This window comes from Amyelois transitella, chromosome 19 (assembly GCF_032362555.1).
Source record: "Amyelois transitella isolate CPQ chromosome 19, ilAmyTran1.1, whole genome shotgun sequence".
In the NCBI taxonomy this organism is placed as follows: domain Eukaryota; kingdom Metazoa; phylum Arthropoda; class Insecta; order Lepidoptera; family Pyralidae; genus Amyelois; species Amyelois transitella.
Window position 1 is genome coordinate 6,230,492 of NC_083522.1, and position 18,152 is coordinate 6,248,643.

General features: G+C 37.4%; 1 protein-coding gene across 8 annotated transcripts in view; it reads left to right on the plus strand.

Annotated features, from left to right (window-relative positions):
- Positions 1-17,500, plus strand: part of LOC106132719 (dystroglycan 1) — a 73,370-nt gene extending 55,870 nt beyond the window's left edge. For 6 of the 8 annotated variants that reach the window (XM_060949492.1, XM_060949494.1, XM_060949493.1 and 3 more), the window contains 15 exons: positions 513-680; positions 1,693-1,857; positions 2,241-2,360; positions 3,031-3,186; positions 3,678-3,818; positions 7,758-7,928; positions 8,886-9,149; positions 10,125-10,270; positions 10,615-10,755; positions 11,015-11,366; positions 11,833-12,057; positions 12,546-12,716; positions 12,999-13,240; positions 13,503-13,876; positions 15,156-17,500. In XM_060949492.1, coding sequence (XP_060805475.1) covers positions 513-680; positions 1,693-1,857; positions 2,241-2,360; positions 3,031-3,186; positions 3,678-3,818; positions 7,758-7,928; positions 8,886-9,149; positions 10,125-10,270; positions 10,615-10,755; positions 11,015-11,366; positions 11,833-12,057; positions 12,546-12,716; positions 12,999-13,240; positions 13,503-13,876; positions 15,156-15,451 — 3,132 coding nt within the window. In that variant the 3' untranslated portion in view covers positions 15,452-17,500. The remainder of the gene's footprint in view (positions 1-512; positions 681-1,692; positions 1,858-2,240; positions 2,361-3,030; positions 3,187-3,677; positions 3,819-7,757; positions 7,929-8,885; positions 9,150-10,124; positions 10,271-10,614; positions 10,756-11,014; positions 11,367-11,832; positions 12,058-12,545; positions 12,717-12,998; positions 13,241-13,502; positions 13,877-15,155) is intronic. The other 2 variants (XM_060949496.1, XM_060949497.1) reach the window with 2 other exon arrangements.
- Positions 17,501-18,152: the final 652 nt, after the last annotated feature.

Sequence of the window (18,152 nt, forward strand, 5' to 3'; positions counted from 1 at the left end):
ATCATAATGAACATTGCCTTATCGTTAAAATTAATAATATCGTAAGAGTAACATTTTCGAGGTTCATCCAAATGGGTTCAACATTTAATTAATTGGTGAATTACACTTGCTGCTGGTTTTAACTAAAGAGATTATTAACAATAATTATAAAGTATGTTTTAGTGCTTTACTAGATAAATGTTTCCTGTTTATATGTCACCGGGGTGTTAGCCAAAATTGTAAGATTTAATTATGAAATGATATTATTTTTTTGAAAGCTATCCTTAGTTTTGACTCCATGAGCTAGCCGTTTTATTTCTCTGAGTCTTAAACTCTGCTTGAATTAAGCCTGAAATTTGGCTGAAAATTGCGCTAAAATATAGCATACACATAAAATAATTTTTAAAATAATCGGAGAGAACCGACTATGGACTGATCAGATTCGTCTCAATGTAATTTGTATTTATATTAATTGTAATTGTATTATTCACTGCGGCTATGTAATTCATATACGCTTTATTTTGTATGGACAGATTCGAAGAGAAGATGGGCGTCGCACGCCCAGCTGGCTTGCCGTGGACTCCAAACACGGGCTGATCAGCGGGCTGCCCCAGCACGCAGACTTGGGTGCCCACACCTTCACAGTCACGGCGCACGGTCAGACTAAAGGACTCACCGCCACTGACTCCTTTACTATCGAGGTAACTAATTTAATTTTTATAGGACTTTCGAGTGCATTTGACCCCAAGCTGCGTGATCGTAAGCAAGATGAGACTTTAGGAGGTAACAACACGCTACCTCAAAGTTACTATATAATATTAGTATTTTCTTTCCCATGGAAGTACATTATTACTTCTGTATATGTTTGCAACAAACACTTCTCCATTGATGCATTACAATAACGATGACTTAATTTTCACGTAATCGTCGTCCTAAGTGCCAAGCTAAGTTAGCAATGAGTCACTCATCAATTAAACATCTCACCATTCTTGCCGCTTCCGTCATCGGCACGACGCGGTGGCGCTCTTGACCGTGGTTTGAAGGTATAATGCATGAGCATTCAACATGAACTCATTTACATATATTGTCACTCTATGCAAATATTTATTACTCACAATACTAATATTGAATTGAACAATATTGTATTGACGACCGAAAAATTGACGAAGCGAAATTTGTAATTCTAAGTGAAGAGGTATTCTAGGTACTTTATTAATTTTTCACAAAAATGTGTTATCTACATATTCTAATTGATATCTTTTGTATCTGTCTTTACTAATATTATAAAGCTGTAGAGTTTGTTTGTTTGAAGGCGCTAATCTCAGGAACTACTGGTTCGAGTTGAAAAACTATTTTTGCGTTGAATAGACCATTTATCGAGAAAGGCTTCTATGATGCCCAAAATTACTATTCCACGCGGACGAAGTCGCGGGCACAGCTAGCTTTGAAATAAAATTTGACACATTCCATTACGAGGTCGTTCGATATTCGAAAATTTTGCACACATTTTTATTAATTTAGCTCACAGTGGCCACCAATTTTAAAACTTTTATCTCAACGTATCCCCGATTGACATATTCAAATGTATTCCACTAAAGACGAATACAATGCCGCTTTGCATTATAGGCGAAGTTAAGGTCAATGTCAAACTGTATTTCCAAACTCTGTTAGTTGTAATTTTGTTTTACAATTTTCTCAATTTCTTCTTTTTAGGTTAAAAAAGCAGAAGAAAAGCCCCATTCGAAGTATGGCTCGTGCGTGAGGTCCGAGAACAAGCTGGTGTTAGTGATTCTGATCGACGGGCAGTTCCAATACATAGCGCCGAGACAGAGAATACGGGCGTTGATGGAACTCGCCAACTTCATGGCTATAGATGGGGTAAGGTTCTACCTACTCTGGAATAGTAGTATGCCCGCAGTCAGGCCAAGCTGCCAAATAAAAGAAAACTTGCGGATTATCGTTGTAATAATTTTATTTTCTTTTTCGAAGTAGTTTCTTTACCAAAATGGTTTCTAGGACTTTAAGAATAACGTAAACATATTTCCGCCATTAATGGTAAGGGTAAAGGAACAAACACGAAATATTTTTCTTGCCTTAAACGGGTTAACCATAAAGGAAGTCTATAATTACATTTGATATAAATAATAATTTACTCTAGGTTGGATTTTTCACCCGCCTGTGACAACACGAATGACACGGACATTTAAAAATGTTGGCTTTGGTCAAATTATATGGTTTTTTGTTTTATTGGCTACTTTCAGGATGAGTTTTGGATGGAGCCATACAAGACTGAAGCGGCGCGTACGCAAACTGTTCTCATGAGCGGCCCTGGAACCACACAACGCAGGCGCAGTGACGCCGCTACCGCCATCTACTTGAATGTAAGTCATTCCAATTCCCCTCATGGTAATACTAATTCCTGATATCATATTAATTCACTATTTCTCAGATTGTGATGATTAATATTTTATGTGAAACGACGCTTTTGTAATGAATCGATTACGATTGCATATAATGTTATTTTATCCTCAAATTTTCACGTAAATCATCGGACTAAATATAGGTGATTCATAATATATTACACTTCATTATCTCTCTTTATTATAAAAACTTGCTTTTCCGGCTCCCATATATTATCCTGAATGAGACTGTTGGAGTGGGAAGCCCTTAACGAAGGTACCTTGATCAAATCGGAGGCGTTTTAGCAAACGGTCTGGTCAAGAATACTCAAAACCGACGAGCTTGCATGAAGAGGGTAATGAATGTGGATGAAGCGAAAGAAGTTTGCAGGGATCATGGCAAGTGGAAAGATGTGGTCTCTTGCCTACTCCTCCGGGAAAGAGGCGTGATTTATGTTATGTATATTATCCTTAAGCATTGCAATATATCTCCCACAGGATACTTTACCCTCTAATAAACCTACAATATTCTTAGTATTACAAGTCTCGTCTGTGCTGAAATTGGCAATGTGAAGAAGACAAACAGATACAGTTTCCTATTTATAATATTAATGTTTTCAAAATCATTAATAAAACCATTGTTTAATTTTAGGTGGGCTGCAACGACAAATTATGGTCTCGCCACAAGGTGTTAGTAGCTGGTCTGAGGGAGCAGTCTCGCGATGGCACTCTGGCGCATGTGCTGCGACTGCCTGTGCTGGGCTGGCGGCTGCTGGCGGTCAAACCGGCGCCTAGGCACAAGCGGCAGGTAATGTATAACTTATTACTGCATATACTTTGTGTCAAATCACAAACAAATCCAAAAGACAAATCCCACCTCGGTCATGGTCACTTCTCTCCTGGTAATGTATAATGAACTTAAGATTAATTATCAAATCCGCAATGCCATAGGTGGGTAACTGTGATATAAAGCTTAGTGTGCCATGCATTCATTTGATTGCTAGCCGATGCGCTTTTTCTTGACGGTGAGGGTAAGCAACCGACATAAACCAGGCAACTGAATTTGTAACCATGTGTCATGGCTTTATGTTTTCCTGCATTCGTTTGCGGAAGGTTAGACGCGAGTAACTTCGTGTAAAAACCTCAATTAAGAGTACGTTGAGAATAGGAAAGATGTTTGGCTCCTATTCAGAGAAGCGAGGGTAAAATCACAACTACTCCCTGAAGGAAGTAGAAGAGTAATAAACAAATCAATTATACATTATACTTGAAATAAAATAATCTTCTTTTCTTCCACAGTCGATATACGAAGAAGGCTCCGGGCAGTACGACGACTACGACAACGAGGAAGACCCCGCGGACGCCGACTACAGCGGCTACGACGAGGACAAGGACGACAGCTACACCGACCTCGCCGGCGGGCCGCTCACCGACAACACGGTGAGTGCGGCGGGCCTCGTGTGTAACAGAGCCCACAGGACTTCAAAAGACAGTGCCTTGCCTATTCGTGAACGTTAATAAGACATAATTATGTCTTATCGACACTCTTTCTAGCTTTGACGTTAACTGAAATGGTAAAAAGAGTGTGAAGTTATGACATATTGCCTTTTCGACGTTCGTGTATAAGGAGGCTGGTCGCGTTCAGATGATGTCTACGCTGTATAGTTAAAACGGATTAATGAAATGAGATAGTTAATTCATCGATATCCCCGGCGGACCGCTCACAGAGAACACGATGAGTGCAAGGGCCCTCGTGTTTTACAAATTCTGCTGGTGTAAGTAACGAGAAACGGTCATTCATTTATTTTGACACTGAAATTCAAATAAAGTAGAAAATAATTAATGCCCCCGTTTTCACGAACATTGACAAGACATTTAATTATTATTCCTCTCTTTCTACGGGGGTTAACCGAAGAAAAAAAGAGGGAGGAAGAGAAAGAGGAGGTATGAAATATGTTTTTATCAACGTTTGTTCGTTAGTCCTTTTAATAAAATAAGAATAATCGCTGGCTATACATAGACATTATCTGAATCGACTGTTTCAACATTAAAAACAATTTGTTCGGGGATTTATATAACGCAACACCGAACGCACAGTTATGCTTAGCTGAAAAGACCAGTAGTTATTTCCAAATTGAAATAACTGCATACATTTTCATATACATACGTTGGATATTCACTGTTTGCAAAAAAAATTAAATGTTTGTTACGGTTCTCTTACTTGTAAAACAGACAATAAATGTCATAACACGCTTTTATTCATTGAAATCACCTGTTTGCTTCAGGAAATTAATGGGTAAACTTACCGATTCATTATAACTGTGCGTCTAACATTGTCATTTTCATGTTTAATTCGTGTCATTATTTTGTGTAAGACTGTCATACATTTAAGTTAAATAGTAAATTTTATGCATCATTCAGTTGTTTGTTGGAAACACTTGCTTTAAGAATTTAAATATGCACACAAAAATTCCTAGGTCCTGTGAAGCGTGTCAGAGTTTAATGTACACTTTCATGTGTAAAAACATGATCTATCTTAACTCGTGGTCATAAGCGCACCTCAGTCTCCTCTCCAGATAGGTGTAGACGCAACCGGGACTTGCGCCAGGAGAATGATAGAAATAATAACGAGCAATTTAATAAAATCTTATAATAAGCATTATTATTAGCCTATAGCGATTGAAAGGGGCCATTTTGGGCACATTATTAGATTTTGAAGATCGTTTGACCTGTCCGTTGACATTTCATGTTTACAAATTCAAAAGATCTTTATTATAATTTAATTAGTCATATTTACTTCAGGATAGATAGAGCTCACACTCAGTAAAATCAAAGCACAAATATCGCGCCTTTATTCCTTCCATAAAAAAATAATTAATTTATTAAGTTTAAACTATTTTCATGTTTGAAACATTAGTAAAGTGTTTTCAACAAATAACATGGGATCATATCTAGCCACCCACCAGGAATGCAACCCCGCACTCAGTGTCACCTCATCTCATAGCATCGTGGGGGCCCGAGCATGGAGAATGTGAATGATTCCTATATCGTATCTATCTTTGACGGGCTAAAGTCACTTAGAGAATCTATCTATACTTACTGTTACACTATGGTTATTGTATAGTATACCGTATACAAAAAGGGGATTATATTGAACAGAACGGATGATACATTATATTATGTATAAACGAAATGTTGGTCATATATTGCGACGAAGTGAGGACTCGCCATGCATTTAACCAATGATGCGAATGGCGATATTTTCTTGATAATTTTCCCCTCTTATATTGGTCACAGAAATAGGTTTGTCTAAAGATTTCTAAGCCATCAGCTTGCCTTTATTCACACAAGGGAAAAATATCCTTAATACTAAATAATCTGTACTTCCAGTACACATTAAATGGTTTAAGCATTCTATGGGTATATAAAATCTCCGTGGCATCTCGTATGTTCATAACAAATCATAGTCAAAATAATTTTCATTCGGTGACATTTCATTCATTCACAAGCCAACAAGAATTCATACATCGTCATATTTTACAACATAAACCTATCATGGATCCATATTTCTCACATTACTAAAGAGTCATTGGTCACAACAATGTATTGTGAAATATATGAAATGTGGGCTTTGTGTGTGGTTATTCAACTAATGCTTGACATGCTTATTATCACTGTAAATACATAATATTCAATTGTGAACCACAGGTGTGATTTTATGTGAGTTAACATTACATGTCTGCTATATTGACAGAACGCGTATATGTGCGTTGAATAAAGTTTATTTTTGTTTTTTTTTTCTGAAAAATTGAGAGAGTCACAGCTCGTGAATATATTTAATAATCATTGTGATATAGATATACTTTACACCGTTTGAATGCCGCTTGTTGGTGAATTATTGCTACGAAACATTTCACCAAAATCCCAAATAATAACTTGAAGCCTAGTTAATAGTTTCTTTTGAATTGGTAGCTTACTCGTAACTTGTTTTACTAGTGTAATGAGGTATAGTACCAACAAGCAAAACAATTTAACTAACTTATCGCATTACACTTTTCTAAATATAATTCTTTCAACATTAGACAGTTACAGAAAATTATATGTACTATATTCCTCTTTTTGGAATCTTGCAATTCTTTACTCTTTTTTAATGTGTTTATCATAATTATAATACATTTCTTTTTAGATATATGTTAATACATATAATTGAGATATAAAGCACTATTATTCGCGTTCTGTCGCAAGTTAAATAACCACAAACCGGGCCGGGTATTACCTACTAACGTAGTTGACGGGCGCGCGCAGGTGGCCCCGCCTTCCCCGCATCCCCACCGCCACCACCACGGCGACTACGACGCGCCACACATCACCACCGACACGTTTCAGACCGCGACTGCCGAGACTACGACACCCGCCCCCTCCTCCTCCTCCACCCCCTCCACCACTCTACCCCCTCCCGAACTCCCGACGACTCCTATCACGACGGTCGCTGAGGACACCACACGCGAAGAGACCACTGAGCCCGCTACCACTAATACATATACCACGGAGGTTTGTCGTAACCCGCCTAGCGCTTGCATGGTTTGTTTTGTGGCATGTTTAGAGTGGCGTGTGTATCTAATAACGATTTTTATAGCTAAATAAAAGAGATCGATATAGACTGATCACTATGGACAAAACAGCTGAATGTAGAAACAATATACGATAGAGAAGGGAATAAGGTGCTAGGAAGGTAAGTTTGAAAGTGAAATTAAGTTGGCGTATTTTCAACTTTACTTTATAGTTCTACTTCTACTCCAGCTGTAACTAAAATAGGTATATATATATGTTGTGTAAAGACTTTTTATCTTGTATACCCATATATAAAAAGGGAGAAACAAAACTATGTCTCATAAATGTATACTTCCTTTAAAATTATATATAGTTAAGAAGTAGCTTTACGAAAAATACTACTTTTTGAATTTTGTATTGTTGGCTAGTGATATCTATCGTTTAAAATGCGAGCGAAACCATTCTATTCCTTTTTCTAAAACTTATATTTTGATTCACGTTATTTTAGTTCGTATAAGTAGTTTTTTAGAGACGTTAGTGTTTAATATTTAGTGATGCATTTTTCTTAGTAATTTAGTTTATTTTTCTCATTTAATGCATATTGTTAATGTTACAAATATAATATAAGACTAAGTTTTATTAATCGTTTTGTTGGAATGTCTGGTTTAAACAAAATAACATACATACATTGTTGTTGTATCTACATAACAATACCTTAAAAATTCCATTTTTACTTTTTGTCAACAAAGTACACGCATGTAATTTAGCATGGTTTCAATCTTCATCCGAAAAAATATTCACTGCCTAATATCACGGTCCACCCCACAGGAGGATGTTAAGATCACGCCTTATGATGCCACCTCGGCCTCTGAAAGCAGCAGCGTCAACTACACACAAGAAGTACCGTTCACTCCTAGAAGAATTGGCTCGTCTTACGCCGAATTCCCATTAGAAAATGCAACAGACCCACCGCTACCGACCACGACCGAAGCTGAACTGGTAAACATCATGCTATCCTTGTCTTTCATCCTGTAGATACCTATTCAATTAATAGTGTGAGGGTTTACAATAACACGGGATAGAATAGTGGATCTCTAATATCACCACCCATTTGTCATAGGATTAATTTAGATTGTGTTGCAATAATGAATCTGCTTGAATTATTGTAGAGTGAAGATAAGCTTTCTATGGTAAAGTTGAGAAATAAATAGAGGTATAAATTTTGTAAAACCAAAATAATTTGATATCGAAAATAAGTTGCAAGCAGATTTATTGTCGCAATAGTTAGTAGTTTTTACTAATCGATGGACGTTAAGACAACAATGTGGGAACTAACGTGAGTTGGGTTCATTTCATTTGTGATTCCAATCATCTTCCAACATTTTATACATTTAGGCTCATGTTTAGAATGTCCTTGACGGTATAAGTTGGTATAGTACCTGTTTACCTGCGCATAAAATAGGACTCCTATATCTTTGTAATGAAATAAGTAATTTATTTTCTTTCAAAGTTAGATTTTCTTAACTTCTTCCCTGATTCTTCAAAAACAATCGTGGTCCTTTATAGCCTTATAAAAATGTTACATACACTTCAAAATATGCAAATTTGTAAATATGTATATACTACTCGATCTAAAAATGTCCATCATTATTGACTTTCCTCCCTTGACCCTCTTATTTCGAAAAGATAATATAACCTTAAATATGCACCATAGGATCCCAAAATAAATGAGTCCCTCTATGATGTACATAAGGAAATTAAGCCTACCTTCCCCTTTCTTTACTTCTATACATTTTTCCGCTTAAATATGAGCGATACCTTTGTGTACATACGCATACCATACATATTAAACCTTAAAACACGCACGACGTTCCCGATCGCCTTACCCAGGAACACACAAGCTCACTCGTTGTCTTCTCGTTCGCAAACACTGTGTGAGTCGCATGGCACTTTCAGCAAACTGTTATAATACGCGAGTCGGAACTGCCGATTTCGTCGTCGGAACCGCCGACGTCTATACCGTCCCCGACGCCATTGTCGACAACTTCGACGACCTCGACCACGGAAATGCCGGTGCCTTTGCCACCTGTTATCGTGCCAACCACGGTGTTGCCCAATACGACTTTGCCGCCGACCACAACGCCAAAGTCTACGGTACTGACGTCAGCGGCCACGGTAACGACGACGCCGACTGAAGCGAGCACGCTGGAAGTCACTAAGGTCCGTTGGTTTCTTGAACAGCAGGTTATGTGCTTCGGGGTAACTGAGAAACGTTGTCTTAATATTCAAAGGAAAATGTTCACCTTTGTTTTATTTTACAAAAATGAAATATAATATTACATGGGAGATTCTAGAATTTTAGCTTTGTTAATATTATCTCATCGGAATCTGGAAAGTCGACCTGAAGCGCATAACCTAATATCTTTAGGAGAAAATTGTAAGTACAATCGTGTGATTCATTCATGAAAAACTAACTTGTAACCACCCATTTGGCATTTGTTTTGGAATTAACTGATAACAAAATTCTAAATTTTTCGAAGTTTTTCGGTACATGATGGCACAGATTCTGGATTTATTTGAACGGGTAAAATGCTAAGCTGGTATTTTGTAAAGAAGTTTTCAAATGCCACTCACCAGATGAGAGCACATAGGCCTTTAGGTAGTCCAATCAAGTATTACTATTAACCAAATGATTTTAAATCAGGATCATAACAAAGGGCTATTTGATATTAGTAATAAGAAGACATTATTAAAAATAAAGTAAAACAAAATCTCAGTTTTAACATTTCATAAAATTTACTGTTTTATCCCTTCAAATAAATATGGCTTCTTCCTTAGCAAACTTTTGTTTTGGTAACTTTGTACAAAGTATTTTCTATTGGTGAAGGAATCAATAGTAGTTAGATGCACTTCAGAGAGAGAATACTTGCTGTATTGAAAAATCAATAAGCAATAAACATTTTGTCAACACCTATTTATTCTTTTTGAAAGATTTTAGGTACCGTTAAATTTTTCTCGGAAACCTTTTTATAAAAAACATATTTTATTAGACATTCTGCATTCGAACGCTCTTATTTCATTCAAATATCTACAAAATATAGCTCTTTCAACACAATAAAACAACTAAAAAATTTTTTTCAATAAAGACTTTATATATTTAAACTAAAAACAGTTTTTTCAACAAATTACGTACAGTTCCAGGAATACAGCTCATCAGAACGGTCCAGCACCATTATTGGACGAACTACCGAAACTGTCACGTTTGCGATGCCAGCCAACCAACCTCCCACACTGAAACACCACATGAAGAAACTCGCCATTATCGCTGGAAAGGCTTTCAGGTTAGCTACCAACACTGATTATCTGATATCTACAGTTTAAGACGCCACGATCTCTAGATACTACTTTCGCTACATCCTCCTTCAATTAACCCGAAAGAGATGGTGATGAGTTCCTACATTAGCTTTAGAGTACTCTTAATCTGACTTTAACTGGGCGTTCCTGATTTCATCATCTTCATCTTTATCATCATCTATCATATACATTGATAATCTGATAGTCTTCTGTTTAGACCACTGTGAGAAACTATACTGTTTCTTTCTCTTTCTTCTTGAACTTTTTTTTATTAAGTACCTATATACCTTATATTGCAATCATTCCTCATATATTTTTCTTATTTTTACAGATACATAATCCCAGCCGACCTGTTCACTGACCCCGAAGACGGCAGTAACCTAACGTTCACGATGTATGAAGCTGAGAACGTGCCGCTCAGCAAGGACTCGTGGATACAGTTTATACCGTCCGGACGGGAGGTCTATGGCCTGTAAGTATATGAGCTGATTATATGGCTGTATACACGAGTAGAAGTCCGAATTATTTGTATCACTTGGTTTGAATAATTTAAAATTTCTACTACTACCCTCCTTTTTGATAAGTTATTGATTTTAATAAGGCCAATCATTCATAACATAAATCTTTTTTTTTATACAATCATGTTTTGATGTCGATAATTGAACTACCGTCACTGCACATTTCACAAAATTATATCAATTAAGTATCTATCGATAACTTTTTTTTTTCAGACCGCTAGAGCGCCACGTGTCCCGTTGGAACTTCATAGTAGAAGCGCAGGATAGCGAGGGCTTAATAGCAAGAGGTCCCTTAGACATAACCGTACAACAGCACAAGAGCGGGCGAACTATCAACCACCAATTTGTCATGCAATTCGAGCTCTTGAAACAATACAACAACGTCATAGATTGGCAAATCAGGGCTTTGGAGGGAATAGTGAATTTGTTCAGGGACACGGATATGCATCACTTGACAGTTTTGAATGCGACTCAGAACGGAAATATTTGTGAATTCGTCTGGACCAACGACACGCTGCCGAAGGATCCCGTTTGCCCAATGGATGACATCAATAGGTTGATGAAGGTTAACATATTGAATTTTTTGAGTATTTGAATTTAAAAATCACCACAAGATTGGTGGCAGAAAATGACATCCATGAATATGTTAAGTAAGTCTGACGATGATAATGCAGCATTTTTAGTATGTTACATGTTTTAGTATATTCTTAGGATAGGAAGAATCGGGTCGCTCTTTTTCGGTCAAAGAACTGTGGATGACCTAACAACATTTGATTAAAATTGTTACAGTGCAAAGAAGCATTTGAATAAGCAAGATTGATGTGATAAAAAATAAAAAGTCACATCTGCCCGACTGTAGATCAAACATATCTTCAGTCGGACAGACGTGAATTTTTATTCAAAATGTCTCTATATTTGTCGTTACCTTCTAGCTATTGTTTCTTAACGCTTAGGCTGCTACTAGGAATATACCGAGAGAGCTTGTTCTTTTATTCACACCCTTCTCACTAAATAGTTCCTCTGACCCACAGATAATGGAATCCGAGAGCGAGCCCGGCGCGCCGGCCGCGAACCTGTCGCGCGCCATGTCGCCGCAGCTGCAGGTGCTGCGCGTGCGCTGGCGCGGGGCGGGGCGCTGCGCGCGGCCCGCGCCGCCGCCCGCGCGCGCGCCCGACACCTACCCGCCCGTCACCAGGAACCAGGTCGACCACCTCACGGCCACTGTCGGACACCTGCTGGTTTATAAAGTGCCCGAGGTAAATATATTTGTTTCGCTCGCTCTTACGACATCGCACCACTCGTTAAAAGGAACAGGGTCGGTCATCTCGCTGCGACTGTTAGCAACAATTGATTGAGGTGTATTGTAGGACGGGGAGTGGGGTGCTGATTCGCTATGTTTCTCTGTCCATCTTCAATAGATATATCAAAGGCATTGGTTAACAATGAAACTAATATGCATGACATGTCATTTTTTTCTTTCATTCAGGCACTTTAACCTTTTAATTATCGACGCTCTATAGCGAATTGACAGTACATACATAAAATCATTAGCGAATGTAGAGTACATACATATAATCATTTCTCGTTCCCTGAGGGCTAGACAGATACTACACCTATATACATTCATAAGTCTCTTCATGCAATCTCATCGGTTTTCAAGTACTCTTGACCAGACCTTTTGCCAGTACGTCCCCAATTTAAATAAGAAGTAATTAAAGTTAATAAAACTCTTTTCTGATTCCAGGACACGTTCTTCGACCCAGAAGACGGCAGTACCCGCAACTTGGCACTATCTCTTCGCTACAGCGACCGTTCAGAACTGCCGCGCGGACACTGGCTGCAGTTCGACGAGAAAAACCAGGAGTTCTATGGACTTCCAGCTCCAGGCGACGAGGGCAGTGTACACTATCAGCTGGTAACTATACTTTAATAGATTCTGCGTATCAATTCATATTATTCATATCGGAAAATATTTACTCTACAATACTAACTCGGATCCACTCAAGCCTCCCGAGGCAAGGTTAACCTCCCCTGCGATCTTAGAAGTGATTCTCATATCTGGACCATGGGTTCTATTCGATTTTCGAACCTTCCATCGCCATTTGTTAATGGATGATACCCTTTTCAACTCTAGGCTTAAAATTTTACTTTTTCAAATACCATTATAAAGTCTTACAAGTTTTAATATTTATTATAGATTGCCGAAGACTCGAGCAAGAAGAGTGCATACGACAGCCTTATAGTGGAAGTTGTGAAATCTCCTACCATCAAACCTACAGTGGAGTTCCAAATGACCATGGACTATCCGTTCCCGCAATTGGCATACGATGCTAACAACAAGAGGAAGGTGGTCGAGAAACTTGCTGCACTTTTCGGACAGAAAGAGACGGATAATATCAGGATACAGAGCATTACGAATAACCCGACTACTATCATTTGGTAATTTACTTTATTATCTAAAACAAAATCGTGTATTGATTGGCAAGCAAAAGTCAATTGGTGTTAAATCATCGCCGGCCACTTCAATTTGCTACATCTTTTCACAGCATGATATTTAACGTTTAAACAAATTTATTTACTTTTAAACAGTCTTTATCAGACCTAAACATAGAGGCTGAAAATGCAATCTAAGTTTGAATAAGAAACTTATATTTTGCCACTTCAACGAATGCTGCAACATTAATAATTCTTTTGTTTTCAGGTACAACACAAGCCTCCCAATGGACAGGTGTCCCAAGAAAGAGATAGAAGACCTCCGCAAGATGATAATCATAGACGAGCGAGGCACCGCCGGCGGCGCCGCTCTCAAAGATAACGTAGACCACGTGTTCGACAAAGACCTCAAAGTCATGTCTATCAGATTGATACCTCTAGGTCTATGCGCCGAACAGAACACTAAAGTGCCCAAAACAACGATACAAGTCCACCCGGGGTCAACGAACTTGTTGAATAGCAAGGCGGATACGGCTGACGCGTCGTATCTAGTGACGTTTATTATACCAGCGGTTGTGATCGTGTGTATGATACTCGTCGCCGGAATTATTGCCTGCGTGCTCTATAGGAGGCGGCGGACGGGTGAGTTTATTTTTTACATTTCTTTTTCATAAAAGAGCCTTAAAACTGGCGCAAAACGGATGTAACTGAAAATGGGGAATATTATAAATATTTTTTTACTTCTGTCTTAGAGTTTTTCCCGCTTAATACAAACCTTCTGGCTGATTTTTATAATATGCCTAAAAACACATGATCGTGTCAAAATTGTCCTCATCATCTCGGCCGCATTAAATCCACTAGGCCTCCCCTAGGTATTTCTTAGCGGTGGGAAGCGGTCAAAATATGTAACTATTTCCCGACTCGTTTTGTTTTTCATTTCTTGTAAATTAATTCTAAACTTATTTTGTACAGTCGGTTTGAAAATTAATTAAGGTTTTGCTTATATAGGGGGCGCCAATGCTTGAACTAAAAGGTGACTCGATTAAAACCTCATGTTATTACTGTTCAAACCAATTGGAATTAGCGCTTGTATCACTTAATTACTCGTATCACTAAAGACGTATTTGCTATCCGTCCTATAGGGTCATAGCATTATAACTTAAAAAGAAACAATAAATATGTAGTGTGCTAGTGCCGTAAAAATGTAATATATACATTATATGATTACGTCTTTATCCCTTACGGGCTAAACAGAGCTAAGCAACACGAATGAATCCACCCAATCATTTACGACTGCGAAATTAAGTTGCTAGAGCTGGCATTGTCTAAAGCTGTGTCTGTCTTACGAATATCAACTTATTTATTATGAAAGCTCTTGAATATAGGCATTTGGCGCTGGCTATACTTACATCCAAACCGAGAGAACCAATTAAAGCTAGTGAAACACAATCGTTGTTATAAGTTCGCACTGTGTGTACACAGCTTAAATGTCATTTTAAAATAAGTAAAAAATTGTTGCTATGACCTTATAAAAAAGGACATTGTTGGCTATTACAAAGTTACAAGCACATTATTCTTATGTTGCTACAAAATGGAATTCACAATGCTAATGTTTTAATTCTATACAACGTTCTGTATAATACACATTATAAATATTGTGACTTTTTGATTGATTTGCATTTATTTATATATTCATATGCTTGCCAATGTTAACTGACTGCAGTAATAATACACTTTAAGCATTATTGAGCATCGCAAAATATTTTCAGAAGGTGACTTTTTGCCTATGGACATATATAAATGTAAATTAATCAAACCGAAAATGACACGTAGATGTGGTATCAAAATTATACTGACGAATTTCTGTAAGTTTGATACTATATCCCGTTGTTCTTCTCTTCAAATAGATTAATTTATACAGCATTTACAGGAAAAATGAGCGTCGGAGACGAAGAGGAGCGTCAAGCGTTCCGTTCGAAGGGAATCCCCGTCATCTTCCAAGACGAACTCGAAGAGAGGGGCGACTCGGAGCCAGTGCACAAGAGTCCCGTGATAATGCGCGAAGAAAAACCACCTCTATTGCCCCCCGCCCCAGAGTACAGATCGGGGGAGGACGTGCCGTACCGCCCCCCGCCGCCCTTCCCCGCGTCCCGCACCCCGCCGCGGCCCAAGGCCACCCCCACCTACAGGAAACCTCCCCCGTACGTCCCGCCTTAAGATACTGCCTCACTAAGTTAAGCTACACTAGTATGTAGACAAAGAGTTTCAAAGGTACCACGTAATTTTGTCGTCTAACTTTATGCACCATCTAATGCTAGCGCAAAGCGATATTCTAATTTTTAAGCCAACGACGCCACGCTAGCGAAGTTTATCATAAAAATTTGGGTGCAGTTTGGATCTACCTTAACTTTTTCTAAGATGAAAAACGTGGCATACTTAAAGCGGATTTAAATGCGATCATATTTTTAAACAAAACAATATTTTAACGTTTCAACTTTTCGGATTGCATAACCGCGACTTTTTTGGAATATTCTTTTGTTACTTAGAAATCCCATTTAACTAGTCCGAATTTTTTTTACAATACATACTGAAAATTTCCATTTATTATGGAACTTCTCAAAATTATGATATATTGGAAAACATTTTGGTAAATTATGTTATCCAATAAAATGCATTTAATACGAAATGTAATTGTTAAGGGAACCTCTACAAAACAAGGAATTGTTCACATTATATTGTGACTACGAATTTCTTATATATTATACAAACGTAGGTAGCTATGTACCCTCGAATATCAGGTACGAAAAGTATGCCGATTTCAATTATTTATATTGGAGACTTCACATAATACTGTAACGGATTTAGTGTTATTGTTGAAGTAGAAATGTTATATTAGCTTATAGGGTAAGGCGAGTTATAAATGGTAGCTAGTATGCGTGATATAAATCCATGTTTTGCAACTAGCCAGTCGGGTAAAGTCGATATAAATGGCCCCATATCCCATCCCAACGTTCGAAACGGCAATGCCGGAATAGGTCTAAGTTTTGTATAAAAATAACGAATTAATCATAACTCTTAATAAAGGAGTTTTCTTAAAAAGTACTTATTATCAGACTTAAAATTCCATCTTAAGTCACAAATGTATTTTTTCATAACTTAAATGCACGAATAATTGTAAATATGAAGACCAACAGAACGAGGTGTTTGGCTGAGTGTGTGCCATTGTTTCGGAAGTTGTTATTTAATGTAATTTTAAAAACATATCGAATTGTAACGTTTTAGCCTTTAGAGTAGATCTTCCACAGTGTACGAGACGTAGTGAATGTAAACGTTGCGATATGGCCTCTAAAATGTACAGACAATGAAGTTAATGCTAACACAAATATGGTATCTGTCTCATATGTACCTACAAGTTTTATCTTATTTCTGGCAATTCTTTACCTTTCACTATCAGGTTGTCTAATTTGCGATTGTCAAAGTGGAACTTTAAATACTGGAAGTTCCACTTAAAAAAAATCTATCAGCAAAATATTGTTTTTCACTTCCAAGTCTAAATAGACTTGGAAGTGAAAAACAATATTTTGCTGTTCGTAACGTGTTTAACTATTCGTAAATACGAATGATATCCATATCTTTTCTCTTTTTGACAAACCTCAGAGTTAGACAGAGCCCTCTCTGATAAAACATATGTCTTGTCACCGTTCGTGAATAGCCCCGTAGTATATTGAGGCAAAGCTATGTTGTTTCGTACAGCCATCTGGCTCGTCGGTATCGAAATTGAAACGAATCGCTGTTCAAACGCATGGATTACTGGTAGTGTGAACACTATACAATTAACTTATATTGTAATGAATGAATTATACAACTGACTCTAGGTTATAGTCTATGATAGATTATTTATAAGGATGAAATATCATTTTGTACTTGTCTAATTATTACCATAGGCGTAAGGTTAACAAGTTGTGTATTAGGTGAATATGAAAGAATCGAGCTAAAACTTTTTCTTTGGATGTAATTTTTTTCTACTGTATACTCATTAGAGTTTGCATTTATAGATCTTTTAGTGGTATGAATATACAAATATACAGTCTTTTAAATCTGATGTATTATCTTTCTTTCTCTCTTATTTACTTGTGTTTTGTTAGTTGTACTTAAATGTCCATTAAAACCGTACCATTTTCATTCAACGATTTGTATTTGACAATGTTATTTTGTACACGTCTCAGCAAATACGCACATAATTTATGAATTATTGAGCTTTTTATTTTAAACAAATAAAATGGTCTAGTGAAAAATGTTTGTTTTATTTTAACTATAGTTTTACCTCGTTTTATTGCTCTACTTTTTATTTTTGACTAGGCTTTGGTCCCGTGGTAACTTACAAGAATAGAAGCAACCTATTACTTCTGAAGTTCTAGTCAAGCTATGACAAATTTCATTATCTGCCTCAAGCTTTCACCCTCGGAGCCGAGGTACCATATGTCCTTCACCGTACTCCACACAATACGTACGCATTTTTACATACATACACGTCTATGTCCCTTGCGGGGTAGACAGAGCCAACAGTCTTGAAAAGACTGAATGGCCACAATCAGCTATTTGGCTTAATGATAGATTTGAGATTCAAATAGTAACAGGTTGCTAGCCCATCGCCTAAAAAAGAATCCCAAGTTTGTAAGCCTATCCCTTAGTCGCCTTTAACGACGTCCATGGGAAAGAGATGGAGTGGTCCTATTCTCTGATACCTCGCAAGGGATATAGACGATTAAATGTAGGTATGTATCATTTTATTGGGTTTTTTTACAAAGCATAATACATAATATGCTATAGGTATTCTCTCTATTCTCGAATCGTGTATATTCAAAGATAAAAAGGGAGAGAAGGATAAGACACATGCCTTGTTAGCGTTCGTATATAG